At 51.3% G+C, this 16,845-nt stretch overlaps 1 protein-coding gene across 2 annotated transcripts; it reads left to right on the plus strand.

Annotated features, from left to right (window-relative positions):
- Window positions 1-8: 8 nt before the first annotated feature.
- On the plus strand, window positions 9-16,686 carry CX3CL1 (C-X3-C motif chemokine ligand 1). 2 transcript variants are annotated; one of them, XM_064670835.1, is made up of 3 exons: window positions 9-373; window positions 11,975-12,095; window positions 12,913-16,686. In XM_064670835.1, exons 1-3 carry the CDS (start codon window positions 316-318, stop codon window positions 14,090-14,092), a joined length of 1,359 nt encoding a protein of 452 aa, XP_064526905.1. In that variant the 5' UTR covers window positions 9-315; the 3' UTR covers window positions 14,093-16,686. The 2 variants fall into 2 exon arrangements, with proteins under 2 accessions (XP_064526905.1, XP_064526904.1); XM_064670834.1 differs by lacking the exon at window positions 9-373 and adding an exon at window positions 9,009-9,367.
- Window positions 16,687-16,845: the final 159 nt, after the last annotated feature.

The raw sequence follows: 16,845 nt of genomic DNA on the forward strand, positions 1-16,845 counted from the left end.
AAACTGGCTAACACGAAAAGGGGGGGAAGAAGAGCTGCCTATATTGGCCCCTGGGTGCTCTAGGCCTGTCTCAGGCTCACAGCCTGTGAATATTCCTGCCTTCTGTGCCCTGACTGATCTCGGGGGGGGCTGTGGCAAAATCAAAAGGGGGCCACTGTTTTGCTTTCAATGTGAACTAACAGTGTGTCAGAAGATGACTGTTTGCAGAAAGTCCATTTCAGCAGACAGACTTGGAAACTGTGCCACCAGAACTCAAAGTGATATCGATGGAAACGGCTTTTGTGCAGAAGTGAACGAATGTGTTAACAACTGCAAATGAAATACACCAAGACAGAGTTTTGGACTGCAATAAAATTCCTGAAATGGGTCAAGAGTGAGTAAACAAAAGACTAACATAAAAGCTTCTGACACAATTAAGAACTGTTGTAAGATCAACCTGTAACTTCTAGAAGTGGTACATATATATGTGCTATGGTTATTGTATCTGTTTTGTTATTTTCTATTCTATTTTACTATGCAATAGGAATTACTAACCAAAACTCTATTAATATCCAAACTGTCCTCTATTACTCTTTACAGGTTTTCTGGTGGTAACAGGAGGAAAGCAAGTGTCACTTGGCTGCCTCATTTTGCAAGAGCAGCTGACCTGACATGACTTTGTGCCTGGCTAAACAACCCCAGCTCCCTCAGCCACTCCTCATAAGATTTGTGAGGAGGCCAAGGACGGGTAATTTCCTTTACCTGAGGACAAGTAGTTCCCAGTTCTCCTTGAGGATTCACTTGCTGTAGTGTCCAGTCTTGCCTGAACCACCATAGGCTACTTGGAGGCTGTGGATAACCTGGAAAATCATAAGCCAGCCGAGGACCTGCTGGTGTGATGATCAATCATTGTCTCTGCGTTGGCAGTTTCACAGAAATCAGCGGAACCAGGAGACAATGGAGGGAACCTGGAACGGGGGCGGAACCGGATCTGTGTGTGGACAGAGCCTGGGCAGTGAGTGGGCAGAGCCCAGCCCTTCCTCTCCTCAGGTGTTACAGACCATCCAGGCAGAGCTTGAGGATTTGACCCGGACCTTGAGGCAGGAGAGAGCTCAGAACTTGCCACTGGCCAAAGCCCACGCGTGTCTCTGCTCCTGAGCTCCTGTTCTGCCGCAGGAAGTGTGAGTCAGTGTCAGTGCTGGAACACCCCGACCTTCACAGTGTGCACCTGCTCAGGGATGGAGTAAAAAGAAATAGCCAGTGGTGTCCTTCTGAGGGGATGAGGGGGGACGAGCCTTCGCTGCGTGGGCCAGTTGCAGAGAAGTCAGCGCTTGGGTCTCTCTACAGAAAAAGGAAAATCCTCTCAGTGCCTCTTGGCAGCTCCTGCTGCTTCTCTGCACTGTATTTAATACTGGTTTTATATGAAATGTGGTAATAAATACTTTGGAGAAGCGAGGACTGCTAGGTGACTGAGGAGGGGCCAGGACATCCACCACGTGGGATGGTGGCACATGGTCTTTCCCAGAAATGGCTTTCCCTTGAAATACTTTAGCTGACAACTTGGAGAAGCCTGCCTGCAGCTTCCTGCCCTGCAGGCCCTGGGATACAGTTTGGAAGAGCTGTTCTTGGAAGAACCTGTTGCTGCAAAAGCAAGGTGAGAGAGCAGCCAGATGAGAGTGAAGTGAATGGGGGGGGAATGGTGGAAAAGGAAAATAAGTAACATCCAGGGTGACATAAACAGCCAGCAGGGAAAGTTCTTTTTTTAACTTCTTGGTCAGCCCATTGTCCTGTGGTGAAAGTCCCGGCGCCCTCGGAGCAGGGATGTTTATCTGTGTCCTGCATCTCAGTGAGCAGGAAATGATCCAGCAGTGCTGAACTCATCTCCTCGTGGCCTCTCCAGGTGTGGGTGCAGCTCCTGCTTGGGATCTGCAGAAGCCTGGTTGCTCCACGGGCTGGGCTTGTCCTGGTGGTCCCTTCTCCTGTGCTGCAGGAGAATCCCAGCCCCTGGAGGTGTCCAGGATGCAGAGGGAGGTCAGTGTTTGGGAGCCCTGGTTCACCCATACCAGCTCCTAGTTACCAGCACCCTGCAATGGTGCTATGGGAACACTTAAACAGGACAGAGGAGTTTGCTCATTAACTCCAGGATGGAAGCAGCAATTTTTAGCCGAGGAAGCAATAACTGCCACACGATGGCATCCTCTGCTGCAGCAAGAGGCAGAGGCCCTTCCAGCTCAGGAAACTCCGCAGGAGCCTTCCCTGGGGGCAGAGGGTGGTGTGAGCTCCCTGGGGAGAGTAGGACCCTTTCATAGGGCAGGAAAGGACACGTGTCCCTCCCGCATGGCCCCTGTCACCTTAGGGCTGGCAGGGCAGTGAAGGGCCATTCCTGCAGGCCAGGCATGGGTGGGTTTTTCCTTATCAGCCATCCGGTGGGCGCCCGGGGGAAGCGGCGCATCCTCTGCTGATGGGGGTCTTTCCTCTCAGCGGATGCCTGTCGGAGGTGGCCGGGGGGCTCACAGGGGTCAGCTGCACCACTGCCTTGCACCTCTCCCAGAGGCAGCCTTTGCTCCACCCCCTCCCTTCTGTCACAGCTCAGGGGGTCTTTGAGGGGTCCTGCTGCCTGCAGTCGGGTTGGTCCCAAATTTCATCCCAGTGGCCTGGAGCAGGTGAAACTGCAGCTCTCTGGAGGTGTGGGCTGGGGTTGGACAGGGAGGATGTCCCTGGGGAGGACTCTGGGCTATGGTCCAGGTCAGTGAGAAGGGACTTTGGCACATCAGCTCTTCGTACAGACAGTTAATTTTGTTTTGGCACACAGGTGTGAACAGGACTGCCTTCACTCACAGCCCTGGTTTGAGATCAGCTCTGTCCTGGGGGGAAGTTGTTCCCCAAACAACATTTGAAATCCAAGATATGCCTCATCTCTGCTTTCTTCAGTTCTCCTGTGCTACCTCCTCAGGTTGATACGAGGAACCATAGCCCAGGGTAGGAATCTCTCTTACTCTTATCCCCAGCACCCTCTTTTCTAATTATTCCCAGCCAACACAAAACTGCTAAGGGCTGGCATCTGTAGCCTGTTGTTCTTTTAGGAGACAAGACAGCTGCATTGACCCTAAAAACACACACCACAGCCACAACAGCAGGTCAGGAGCCTAAGAAGCTCTTGCACCAAGTGGTGGGGCAGGTGTGATGCTGCCATGGTCCCAGAAGGAAAGCTTGGGTAAGACAAAAGTGTGCTCCCCTGGGGCCAGGCTGACTCTGGTCATCTAAATACACTGCTGTGGGAGCAGGTTACTAGTGGGGTTATAGCTGAAACCCACAGGAGTCTGGAGGCTCTAGGCAGAGAAGAAGGATACACTTTGTTCTTACAAGGGTGCAGAGAAGCTGGGGTTGGGAGGGAAGGGGTCCAGTGACTCCCTGGTCTCTCAGCTGAGCCAGCAAGGCTTGAAAATGGTTAAGTGCCTGAGTAGGGAAGTGTGTGCCTGGCTTTGTTTTCCTGCCCAGCCCTTGTGTGTTTATTGTGCTGCTTCTCGTAAAGGCTCCTTGGGTGTTGAAAGCCCTGGAGGCTCTGATGTCCCCTTCTAAAGGAAACTTGCTGTGATGGAAGGGCTCAGCTCAGACCTTGGCCCCAATGGCCCCCAGCACAGTCACAGAGATTTTCTGGATCTCTCCTTCACCCACCTTAATGACAAGCTCATGTCAAAGGTGCACAGCCTTCTCCTGCCTGGGGGAGATGGGAAGAGGTGAGGCTTTCCAAGAACAGGCAATGAACAAGCTGCTTCTGGTAAGCACCTTTCTTAGGAACTGACAGCAAGCGTGTGCAGACACATCCACAGGATGGAGGAGTGGGAAGGGGACACTGGAGAGGTGGTGATGGTGCAGGCCCATGCACGCTGTGGGATGGGGCCACAGGGCTGGCTCTGCAGGAGAGGGGAAATCACAGCACCCCAAGTAAAGGGGTGGCAGCACCTGTGGTCTCCTTTGGTGCATGGAGGCTTCTGTCATGCCCTCCTGAGCAGCCCTACTGGTGCTCTCCACTCTCTTCCCTGCAGGGCAGTAGTAAGACACCACCCTTCAACAGATCATGGAACCTCAGAACAGTTTAGGTTGGAAGGGAACTTTAGAGGCCATCTAATCCAACCTCCTTGCCATGGCCAGGGATACCTCACACTAGACCAAGTTGCTCAGAGTCCCATCTGACCTGGCCTTGAACAATTCCAGGGATGGGGCATCCACAGCTTTTCTGGGCAACTTGTGCCAGGGTCTCACCACCCTCACAAGGAAGAATTTCTTCTGAATATGCAATCTAAACCTGCCCTCTGTCAGTTTGAAGCCATTCCCCCTTGTCCTGTCACTCCATGCCCTTGTCAAAAGTCCCTCTCCAGCTGACTTGTAGTCCTGTTGGTACTGGAAGGGGCTCTAAGGTCTCCCTGGAGCCTTCTCTTCTCCAGGCTGAACAATCCCAGCTCTCCCAGCCTGTCTCCACAGCAGAGCTGCTCCAGCCCTCAGAGCATCTTTGTGGTCTCTGGACTCTCTCCAGCAGCATCATGTCCCTCTTATGCTCGGGGTCCCCAGAGCTGGATGCAGGATCATGTGTCTCTCCTTCACCACGCCAGTTCATGGTACTGTGGCCTTCAGGGCCTGTACAAGGATTGCAACACCAGGATGTCTTCCCATTGCAACACAAGGATTCAGCAGGAGCCAAGGGCTCGGTGTGTTCAGTGAAGTCCACTCTGGCAGAGTCCCCGCACGCTCCTTCCCCTCAGCTGAACACCTGCCGAGGTTCCACCTGTGCCATCCAGACACACCTCCCCACAAGAGCCTTTCCCATCCCCTTCCCTAGGGAAGAGGTTGCTCCCAGTGGCTGTGTTGCTCTGCAGGGTCGAGCAGCTCTTCTCTGTTTAGAAAGAACTTGACCATGTTGCAGACTGAACAGCTCAATGTTTGTTTCTTTGCACAGAGTATTTTCAAACAACTTCAGACTTGTTTATTGCAGCAGCCAGTGAAGCCCTTGGCAGCCTCCATGGGGCAGGACCAGAAGTTGTCCTCAGTCATGGCTGATCCAGCTCACAAGGAGAGGCAACAATTCCCACTGCAAGTATGCACCTTTCCCTACAATGTCCTGCTGGGATCAGCCAACAGTTGGCAGCTCAGGTGTGATGCTGCCAGGGGAAGAGCTGTGTCCCACAACCTGGCTGCCTTGGGAATGCTGACTGATATAGCTGTGGGCTACTTCACTATGGAAAGTACAGAATACCAGTGTTCTGCTTTGTCTGCTGGAGCCCAAGTTTGCTCTTATTCATAGTGAAGGAGGAAGACATTATGTTCAGAGAAGTGAAAGCCAGTGTCATGTTAGCTGCTATTTTTGAAAACATTTTCTACGTAAAGAAGTTTTCTTAAAATGCAAGTCCCAGACTTGTCGATAGGTCCAAAGTAGGAGTTGTTCCTGTAGAGTTCCAAAGTAGAAGTTGTTCCTTTAGAGACCCTGGCTGCAGACAGCCCCAGACAGCTGCTCCTCATTTCCTGCTTTTTTCGTTAATGTGAGAAAATACAAAGTCTTGAGCTGCCAAACAGATTCGCTTGGTCCTCTGTCTTTTGATTTTCTCCCTTTTTACAGTAACAGCTCAAGAGCTCCCTGTGGAGCACAGAGGCTTCTCCAAAGTGAGAGGCCACCTTTGGCTCCAAGGAACTTTCTCCTGAGTCTGGCACTGGTGTCCTTGGCCAGGAGAGAGGAGGTTGGTGGGTCAGTTCTGGATTGCTCTGGGTCATAGAACCCATTGCTGTGTCATTGGAAAAGCCATTGGTGTTTCTCCATGTTGAAGTCTGGGAATCTGGTCTCACGTCCAGGAACCAGCTGCACCCACTGGCCTCATCTGCAGTAGGTGCCCCACCAGCCCTGGCTCCCAGATCTTGCTGCCTCTGTGCTCCTGGAGAGAGAAGCCCAGCTCTGGTGAGTGTGGGAGCTCTGCCACTGGGGTGGTGCTTTAGGTCCCTTCAGTCTCGTGCTCCTGGGCTCAGGTACAGGGGGATTGTGTCAGAGCAGTGGCTGAGCTGCCAACCCCGCCGAGGAGAGGTGGGCTAGTGCAAGGATGAGCTGGCACGAGGCAGATGGGAGCCTTATCAGGGGAAAGAGAATCTCATGGTATGTCTCTCTCTCCAGTTGTGTGTCAGCCCATCTCCCCTTCAGCATCGAGACTGGCTGGGTCTTCCCAAAAGCTAAGTATTCCTGCAAGCCTCTGGGATGGAGATCATGGACAATATTGTGGACAGCAAAGGATGCTGTCAGTACCTGCTACCAGAACCTGCTCCAGTGTCACCAGCTCATGAGGTCTTGGGAGCTCCTGAAGAGACTTTCCATGAAGTGGAAATCATCAGCATTCTCCTCTGATCCTCTCTGGCATCTTTTTCTGGGTCAGATACAGGCTCCCAGCTCTCACTGACTTTTACTTTTCCCCCTGTAATCACCTGATTTCAAGGAACACAAACCTGCTGTAACAAACAGCCCTTCTTGCACAAGAAACCAAAACAGCCAAGGAGCACATATTTCCAGAGTGGAAACTCCCTGAAAGAGACGGGACATGTTCTGGGGCTGTTTCCTGTTTGTTTAGGACACAGCCCACGTTCTTTTTATATATCGTCTTGCACATAAAGCTTTGCAGGGTCAACGTGCTTTTTGCCTTCAAGAGCAACTGCCCCAGCACCAGTCATGTGTTCCCTCCACCTGGGAGGACCTTGACTCTGTGAACCGCCCTGTGGTGGGTGGGAAATGCTGGAGCTGCTTCCGTGGTTTTCCTGGGTAAGATGGGATCTGGACCTTTGACTTGTGGTATCTGTGGGTTGGAGCAATAAGGCCAAAGTCCTTCCTCAGTCATACTGTGGTTATTATCTGGAGGAGGGGGGGGAAAACCAACCATCTTCCTGCTATACACTGCTTTTCTTTGGTGCCATGACACCCCTTCAGAGAGCCTTTGGATGGGAAGGGTCACCTCAAGAAGCCTCCTAAGGAAGAATGGGATGTGCTGGGCTGTGATGGGCTGCTCCAGCCCCTGCTTCCACTGGAAGGATATGACATTCATGGTGGGCTCTCTTCCTCTTCAGCCTTGGCCAATTTTTCATTCACTATTTTAGCACAGTCCATGCTCTCTGGTTCCCAGTTACTCAGTTTTCTGTTCTTTGTTCCTCTGAAAGCTGGTTGTCCCTGAGTTGCAAGGTTGCACACTCCATCACTTGGATGCTGTGTTTCATCTTTATGGGCTGGGATTGCTGGTGTAGGAGGACACCTGCCTTCCCTCATCCACATCACAATTTAATCTACAGACCCAGACCCACAATACTGAACAACTACCTGCCATTCCTAAAAGCTAAAGCAAAACCAAATCAAGTGCTCAGATAATTTCTGCTGCAACTAAAGAAGCTAAAATCATCTGAAGGTAAGATGAGCTCAGAGAAGTCCTGAGATCCTCCACTGACAGATCAACACAATGCCTGTGGTTTATCTCTAAGTACAGGTCCTCTGACTACAGGTTCTTCAATGCTGCAAGACCTCAAAGAAGTGCAGTAAGAGGCTGGCACTGGTGTGCTGGAGGAGCAGCTGTGCAACGGGATGGGAGGGTGGTGTAGGAAGTGGGTTGGGAGTGATGGTACCAGTTTTCTGCCAGCTGCAGCCCAGGTCTGTCACTACTCATTAGAGCTGCTTGGTCCCTCCAGCCCTGTCTGTGCTGGTAAAGCAGCTGTGTTACCTGCCAGAGAGTGGTTTGTGCCTTAAAACAACAATGCCTGTGGGAAGTCATGCCTTTGGCAAACAAAGGAGTCTCCCTCCCACTTACCTGCATGCCAGAGCCCTTCCTCAGTTTTATCCATCGCTGGCAGCAAATCCCTTCGCAGAAGAAGCAGAACCTGTTTCTCTGGGGGAGATGTGAACATGTGTGGGCTGTGACATCACTTCCAGCAGCCAAGGTGCCCCATGGCTTCAGGCAATGCCAGTTCCTGGAATAAAAGTTTCCCATAAATCTCTGCAGAGCCAGAGAAAACACCTGTTTGGGGAAGGGGTCTGAAAACATCCCAGCAGCATACTCTGTTTTGGCTGGATCAAACAGACTATTTCAACTTCTAGTTTTTATTTTATTTCCTTGAAATGGGCTCTTTCTTATAATACAATATAAGCAAAGGCTGAAGTCACAGGCTGGGATTTTCACCAAATGCATTGTATGGAAATCTGGGATTTTTCCCTTTCTAAAAATAAAATCCCAAGAGGAGCTATTGGCATTTCCAACAGCATGGAGATGCCAGTTTTCCACCACCCCTAAGAAAACTTAGGGCAAAGAAATAAACAGGGCAGTCACAGCCTCAGTCTTAATCTTATCTTCATCTTTCAATTGAGGGAGTTGGCAGAGGAAAACAGTTACGTATTCTGCTGGGACCTGAGTTGAAAGAGAAAGTAAAGGTGCAGGATGTGACTGCACTGTTGGTATGTCCGCCCCAGACCTGGCTTGGTGCTGGGGCCGGAAAGCCCCCAGACAGCCTGGCTCTTGCAAAACTGGGGGTCTCCTGCTTTCTGCTCCTGCTTTCAGCCTCAGCAAGCCCCCCACGGCTGAGACCCCGTGTATATCAAAAGCCAGGGCTGTCACAGCAAGGACAGGCTGCAGGCAGCACGGCCAGGGCACAAGTTGCTGCTTGGGGTGGTCACTGGGTCCCTGCTCACCCCTCTGTTTGGTGATGCTCCTTAGAGCCAGCCTGGCCTGAGCTCACCAGTGTAGCTGATGAACTCGTAATCCTGATTAGCAAATTCCACCCCTTTTGGCCTAACGACCAACGCTGCTGTTATAAGATGGCTGCTAAAAAGGAAGGTAATAACTGCTTTTGCATTTGGAGTAAAGAATGAGCTTACTGAGCAGTGGGGAGCTGTACTTGGAGGTGGGGAGAGCTCTACAGAGCCTCAGGGCAGTGGTGCCGTGGCACAGGCTGTCTGGCCAAGACTTACATTGGTAGGAGAGGAGGATGGAGCAGCCGACCCGTGAAAGCCCCTGCATGAATAATTTGCCAAGTAGGCTGGAGCTTCTCTGCATCTGGGGAATTCCAGCGGCCATCCAGCTCCAGAGCAGCCGGTATTCCCTCCCCTGTCCCTCTCTTCCCTCCGCCTCCTGTCGTCATCCTGAGCCACGTGTGAGGGAGCTGAATACCATCTGAAACCCCAATCTCAGGGCTTTATAATCCCGGAATGAGCGGCAGCAGCTGTGTTGCTCCGGAGGATGCAATAAGCAGCCGGGAGCGGGGAATACTGCCAGTAATCCTTCTCTGCCTGCCCTTCCTCCTGCCGACCACGGGAACATGAAGGCTGTTTCTGTCCAGATCCTGCTTGTGCTGAGGGCCTTGTGCCTGGTCACCCTGGCTGGAGGTGAGCCACAGCTCCCCTTGCACCCCCAGGGAACAGCCAGGTTCACCGGGGAGGGGGGGAATGGGGATGGAGCCGGGGATGATGATGGATGAGGGTATGGGCACCTGGGGACCATTATGGGCTGCAGGAGATCTCCCAGCAGGATCAGGCTGGGTTTGGGAAGGGGTAAGGGGTATGGCAGCAATCCTGGCAGCGGGGACATCCATGATGGCTTTGGCCACTCCTGGGGGCAGGTGGGGAGAGTGTCAGAGAGACTTCGATAATCCATATTAGAAAAAAAGCATGATGCACTTCTTTTCCCTTTTTCCTCGTGTCTCCTAAGGACGTGGCAGGGAGACTACAGCCTGGGCAAGGATGGGTGTCTGTCCACACAGACTCCTGGTCCTGAGGGTGCCGGTGCTCCCATCCCTGCGAGGCAGGGGGGGCTGTCACCTGCGGGGTGTGTGTGTGTGTAGGAATGTGTGTGTGTGTATGTGTGTGTGTGTGTGTGTATGTGTGTGTGTGTGTGTATACAGGTGGGACACGTTATCCTGTTCCCTGGACAAAGATCTTTGCGTGCTCCGGGGTCAGAGGACCGGGAGGTGGTGGGCTCCTCTCTGCCGGGGCTGGGCTCAGTGTCAGTCACCCATGGCACAGGTCAGCAGGGTGGGTGCCGGGCTCTCAGCACTGCAGGCGAGGCTGGACTTTGCCCAGGACCAAGGCGTGACCTGTTCCCACCGTGGAAAGGGAGACGGGCAAAGAGCCCTTAAGATCCGTGCCCTGCTGCCACCAGACGGGAGGAGCGAGGACAGGACGGGTGGCTGGGGATGGAGCTTCTCCCTCTCCTCACACCTCTGGGCAGGTTCTCCAGGGCTGGCTGGAGAAAAGAGGGCACCAGGGACACTGGTATCCATCTTTCCTGCAGTGAGGAAATCAGGCTGGCTCTGCAGAAAGGCTGCTGGTGCTCCCTGGCTGGGGTCTTTTGAGGAACTGTGCTGAAAAGCCAGGTACCAATGGCTCCCAAGAGTCATGGTCCTGGGTGGGTAAACTCTCAGATCCCTTTGGCAACAATTCATATGCAGCTCAGAGAAGCGGGGTTGTGTTCCCCAGAAGGAGGGGGACCACCAGTGCTCCCCGTGGCACCCTCTGCCCTTGGAAGGTGCTTTCCAAGGTCCTCCACTCTGGGAAAAACCCACCAGGAGTTCAGCTAGTTGCAGACCATTTGCATTGGTGCCAATAACTGGAAAATCAGTTTGGGGTTGTCAGAGGAGCAGGGCCTTTGGGAGCAGTCAGGGACTGCTCCCCACCATGCACATCCCCAGTGGCCCACAGGGATGGTCTGGTCCTGTTGTCACTGGGCTTGTTTTGTTGAACTGTGTTCCTGAAAGTGCAGGACACCAGCAGAATGTCCTCTGGCTAATGAGAGTTAATTGGGAAGTTGGTTGCCATGAGAGTGCCACAGAAAACATTTAGTGTGTGAACAAAGAGTTTTGCTTTAACTTTACAGACACCTAGAAACCAAACCAGGCTTTTGTACAGGAGCCACTGGAGTATTTGCTTGGGATTTCTTTGCAACCATGGCATTCCCCAGTAAATGGATCAAAAGAGCTGAGGGTGCTCCCATAGTGTTGCTCATTCTTGCACCCAGTGTCTGGATCGTTCCCAACTGAACTGCATAAAATTCACCAAACTGCTTTGGAAATGTGAGGCAAGGTTTTGGAGAGACAGCTTCATTGAAACCAGACGCCAGCTCCTTTCTTTCAGGGGCCTCAGATAAGTCAGGGCTTGTTTTTCTAAATCCTGCCCCCTGGGCTGTCAGGAACAAGTTGGCAGGATGCACTGTGCAACCTTCCTTCACTTGGCAAGTGCCTGTTGTGGGAGGCTGGAGGTAGATACAGGCATGAAGGGTCCCCCGTGGTGTGACTGGCTCTGCCCCCTGAAGTGGAGTTTTATTTTTGCACTTTGCAAAACGAAACCCGTATTTTCCAGCGGGGATTGAAAAGTCGTGTTTGGGAAGCTGGGCTGCTGAGGTACCTGTGGGAGTGATTTATCATTCACCAAAAGGTTCTTTCTCTGAGCCCAGGTGGCGTTCAGAGACCATGTGCCGGCAAAGAGAGAGGCAGGGTAGGATGATCACCTGGAGGGGAACTCCTGCAGGAGGAAGAGATAAGACCCAGATAGGGAGAGGACAATCATCCTGCTCTCTGGTCTGCCTGTCCTGCACCAAGAGCTCTCTGGTGAAGGTTGCAGCAGGTCTTTTGGGGGTGACAAAATGTGGCACTGTGCTGGGTCCTCCTGTGACCCAAAAAGGAGAGGCCCTGCAGGTCCAGGGGCTTGCACAAAGGACCTGCAGCCAGCGCTTGCACATCCTACAAGACAAAAAAGCCCCACAATTTTCACAGTGCTTTTTTTCCCCTCAGTTTTCTGGGTATCTCTTCACATGTATTGGTGTTAAAAACCATCTTGGATTTGTCTTCATTGGGATTTGCCTTCATCTCAGTTTAGCAGGGATTGGAAACTTCCGGGCCAAGCTTTGGGCTCCTTCGCCCGAGAGAAAAGAAATGGCACCAGTTTTTATAGTTCCCTAACAAAAAGCCAATGTTTAACAAGTTGAAAACTTTATTTCAGGGCAACCCAAAGCGCCTCTGAAGTGTTCAAGCGAGTGCTCTGGTTTTACATCCGTGATAGCAGAGAAGAGGATAAGGAGCTACCGCCAGACCGAGCCCGGATGCGCAAAACAAGCCATCATGTAAGTGCTGCCCCACCACTGGCCACGAGTGACCCTGTCAGCAAGGGCCCTGGGTTTGGAGCAAGGGACAGCCTGGAACACAGAGCAAACACTGGTGTGTTTATTTGAAGGGTGGTGTTTTATTTTTCCCCCTGTTTAAAGACCGACAGCTTCCAAGTTGGGCTGGACGGATGGGGAAAGGGACTGAGGGAGGTACTTGGCAGAACAGGGTGGAGGAAGCACGCAGGGAGAGAGCCCATGTGTTTCTGTGAAAGCAGATATTTTCTCTGGAGACAGATTCAGACTTGTCTGGAATTGAGAAAAGTTCAATTTTTTTCCCTGGGATAAATTGTTGTTTTCATTTTACCCTGAAGTTGAGGCACCCTTGACACCACTTTATTGCAGCCCAGGGGGTGGCTCCAAAGTGAACCTGCTGGGCTGACCTTGGAAAGTCTCACATCACCCAGTCAGCCAAAACTCAGAGGGTTTCCCTTCATGCTTGCTTGCCCCTGAGCAGATGGTGCCTGCAGAGCTTCTTGTCCCGAGTGCAAGAGGAAAACACCATGTCCAAGCATCAGGACAATGCCTTTCAAAGAGAAAAAGCTTCCTAGGGGAAAACCCTTCACCCATGAGTCACATTCAGCTGCTCTTCATTCAATCAGATTTCAGAGGGACCTGCCCTTCCTGGAATAAATCATCCAGCCAACCAGTGGTGTTTGCTATGAGCTTGGGAGGGTCAGTGTTGCTGTCTGCATCTGTCTGCATGCCTTCCCCATGGCGCTGGTCACCTAAACCAGTGTCTTCTGTATCCACTAAGTGATGCCTTTTTATTTCTCAGATTAACTACTCTGAAGTCTAAGGAGTTTTGTGCAGATCCAGAGGCTGAGTGGGTGAAGAAGATTGTAGAGAAACTGGACCAGAAAAAGGCCACAGCCTCCCCACTTAGGCATGATGCCACCTCACTAGAAGAGGCTGGTGATGTTCAGAAACAGGTTGGTCTTCCAGTAAGGGCTCCATCTCAAGCCACTGCTCCAACTGGTTTCTTCCAAGGGACCAGCACAACAGCCTGGGAGAGAATACATGCTCCTGCTGCGAGGACAGAGGTGTCCAGCAAGTCCCCTCCAGCCAGGCAGGACAGCACCCAGCTCCCTGCAGGGTCACCCTCCGTGACACAGGAATATGCTGCACGCCCTGAGGTCACTCCAGAAGCAAACAGAGACTCCTCAAATTCTCCTGCATCTTCAACAGCTCTCACAGCAGGCATGGACTCCAGCCAGCCCACCCCACATCCCACAGCTCGTGTGCATGGCTTTTACAACACCATGAGATCTGCAGAAGAATGTGCAGGACATACTGCAAATGCTGTGGCTGATGTTCAAGGCACAACTTCTCCTGACTCAGATTCGGACCCAATGGCAACTACTAAAGGATCAGACAAACCTCTACTTTCTACAAGTGAATCTCTGGACTCTACAACTGCCAGGGCCAATGCACCAGACACTGCTTCCAGCAGTTCTAGATCAGATCTCCCCTCCACCCTGGGCAGTGTGGACATTGCAACACCCCCAGACACACCAATTCCACAGGACACTAGTTCAGTTTCTACTCTGAACTGCACTGTTGCCACAGACAAAGGGGCTTCTGTCCATAGCAACAAGGTTGTTGGTTCCTCTACAGATGGGTCTGGTACTAGAACATTTGGTTATTCATCACCTGTAGGAAAGCAAGAGCCTTCTGATACGTTAGTTTTTGCTGGCCAGGCATTCTCAGGCCAAGCCAGGGTGCAGACGATCACAGACAGGCCAGATGATCAACCTCTGTCCAGCTTCTTGTCTGCAAGACACTTTGTCATCCCCGTTTCTGTGGTGAGCGGGGTGACCGTTTGCACTGTTGCTCTCGTGTGGCTGTACCTGAAGTTTGGAATGAGACCAGAAGAATCGTCGAGAGAAATGGTGCAGGGTTTGCTCTACCAGAGGGCAGGACATCAGAACAATGCCTATCCAATGGAAGTAATCTGAGTGCTTCATGGCATGGACATTTTTGGCCTAAACTATATGTTACTGCAGAAAAGCTGTTTATGCTGAACAGGTGACCACCGGTAGGAAGCAAGCCAGGGAATAAAAATACCAGAGAAAACCTGTATTTTTGCAGAGCAGAATGTCCAACAATACATCTGTTTCATCATTGACCAATGACAGTGTTTTGGAAATCATTGAGACACTTCTTTTCTTCTGGCACTGTTACACACGACGGCTGTGGCTGTTCTTGCTCTGCTGGTGGCTCTTTGCCAGGGGGTAGGCAGAAGTGGATTCCCAAATTGCTGTTGGGAATTTTTCTGTGATTCATCATGGCTAAGCCAAGAAGCCACTCACTCACCCACACTGTTGGACTCAGGCTCAGCCACCCCAAGCAATCTTAGCACCAAACCCACACAATTTGCACTTAAAGTCTCTGCTGCTTCTCTGTGCTTCAGGTCTCTGCTCTGTCAGACCAAGGCCAAAGCTGGGTGCTGGCTCTCCTTGGGCTGATCAAATGTACTCTAATTATTTTTTCTTGCTGCAGACACAAGGGATAGCCCAGCTTTTCAGAAAGAGGTGACCATAACTGCATCTGATCAGGGTGCTGAAGGTCAGTGCTACAGACTTCGTGTTCACAGAAGCTGGGAATCCACAATCTGTCTCCTCCTTGAAATCAGGCCCTTCCTCTCAACAGCATTTCTTCTTGCAGATGTGGTCTGAGACCTGCTCCTTAGGAAATCAATGCAATGAAACCCTTCTGCCAGCTGATGTGCCCTGTGTCCAGCTGCATCCAACACCAGGGCAGGATAATGCAAATGATTCTTTGCAAATGGGAGAAAACAAGAAGTCACCCAATAGTGTTGCTATTCCTGTGATAACGTTGGAACACTTTTGCTGTTCTCTGCAAGCAAAAAAACCCAGGAAATAATCTCTTGGAGGAGCTAAAGACAATTCTGGATTTAGTCATGTAGGAATTACTCCACCACAGCAGATGTAACATCCTTCTGCTTCCATAGTCTCTCTAGAAATAAGGACATTTGCTGATGCACCAAACAAACAAACAAACAAAAAAAGGAGGAAAAAACAAGAACAAAATGGCTGTTCATATTTCTACACTTCATCTGCATTTTAGTTTTTCCATCCTGGATAGCACTGATCACCAGGCTATGAAAGCATCCTAACAGTAACAGGCTTTTTTTTAAACCCAAGTTGATTTTGATTTTTACACCTCCAGGCACTGCTGTATGTAAGCTTTATGTTTTATCTGTGGTCAGGTCCTGAAAGCCCTTATTAGACTTTGACCCCAGTGTGAGTTTTGCTGGAGTGTGCAAAGGTCTTCACGATACGATGCTTTGTGAGTAGATACATATCAAGGGTCAGATCCTCCTCTAACCAACCTCAGTGGATCAGATCCCAAAGTATGAATATGCACGTAGAAAAAAAAGGAAGGAAAAGCACATAATAAGCAAGATCATCAAAGCAAAAATGAGGGGCCAGCTGTGAGGCAGAGCCTGAGGAAGGCAGCCTGTTAAACCCATCAGATCACCCCTTCACAGCATCCATTCAGCCCTGCAGGTGGAGAGGACAGACAACAACTGTGTTTGTTTTCTGCCATCATACAACCCCTTCTTTCTGCGTTTTGTTGACTCGAGAGAGGGGAGCCAGGGATTCATCTGGGGGTTTGCAAGTGTGGAATGCAATTAGATTAATTGCATGTGGGGTGAAACCCTTCCTTGTGCAGCCCAGCTGTGGAACACTGGCTGGCAAGGATTCTCCTGGAGGGTGAATCAGGGGCTGTCAGTGCCACGTCCCCACCCACCCCACTTGTGCACAGTCGGGGTTTGTGAAGCACTGTATGTGGCATTATTTTTATATAAAACACTAGAAATGTTATTTTTGTAGTAAAGTTTTGTAGCCTTTTGAATGTATGCGATGCCCTGTCTGTGCTGCTTGGAGCTGAGACCTTTCTGGGAACACTGGAAAACACTGTGCCTTGTTTATTTTCTTGCTGGTCTGAGACGGCTTGTGCATGTCCATGGGAGCAGGATCACTCTCCAGGCCCTTCAGCAAACGGGGTGGACACCTGTCTGGCTACAGGTGAAGTCCTTGGCTTGAAGTGACGCTGGGGAGATGAATGTGCACCAGTCAGATCACCTGGAGTCCCACAATGCTATTTGTAAGGACACTGGTTTCAGCTCCACGGGTGGCTTCCATCGTCTTCCAGCTGCCACAGTCCCACTGGAACTCCTCAGGAGGAGTTGCTCCTCCAGCCTGGCCCTGTCCTTGTCCTTGCCCTGCTCCCCTCTCCTGTTCCTGGGCTGTTAGCAGGGAGGGCGCTGGCAGCACTCACGGGGGGCAGGGGGGACACCACTGTTCCTCCCTGTGCCATGGGCGGCCTGGGAGGGCACAAGGTGGATGCTGGCACAGAGGGACAGAGCCTGTGGGTGCCACCAGTTCCTGGGGTTAAAATATCATTTGCTGTAGAGCACAGTGACTGTTACAAGCTCCGATTTGTTGTTGTATTGAATGTGTGCATGACATATATGAGCTGTACGGTTTTTTTTAGAGGTAAATAAAGTGCTTATATTAAAGAATTTTGATCCTCAAGGGATTGAGCCCCGGGCTAGGTTACTGAGCCTGGGCCCTGCAGAGATGAACACATGTGATTGTGCACTGTGGAGGGCATTCCAGCATCACCAAGAGACAGCAAAGCCAGCTGTGGCCAGGCTATTGCTCCACCTCCTCACTCTGTA

The sequence above is a fragment of the Pseudopipra pipra genome, chromosome 14, assembly GCF_036250125.1.
Source record: "Pseudopipra pipra isolate bDixPip1 chromosome 14, bDixPip1.hap1, whole genome shotgun sequence".
Classification (NCBI taxonomy): domain Eukaryota; kingdom Metazoa; phylum Chordata; class Aves; order Passeriformes; family Pipridae; genus Pseudopipra; species Pseudopipra pipra.

Coding starts and splice junctions, on each gene's coding strand:
- CX3CL1 (XM_064670834.1), top strand. CDS start 9,301: ATGAAGGCTGTTTCTGTCCAGATCCTGCTTGTGCTGAGGGCCTTGTGC. Junction 9,368..11,974: donor CCTGGTCACCCTGGCTGGAG/GTGAGCCACAGC, acceptor ACTTTATTTCAG/GGCAACCCAAAGCGCCTCTG. Junction 12,096..12,912: donor TGCGCAAAACAAGCCATCAT/GTAAGTGCTGCC, acceptor TTTATTTCTCAG/ATTAACTACTCTGAAGTCTA.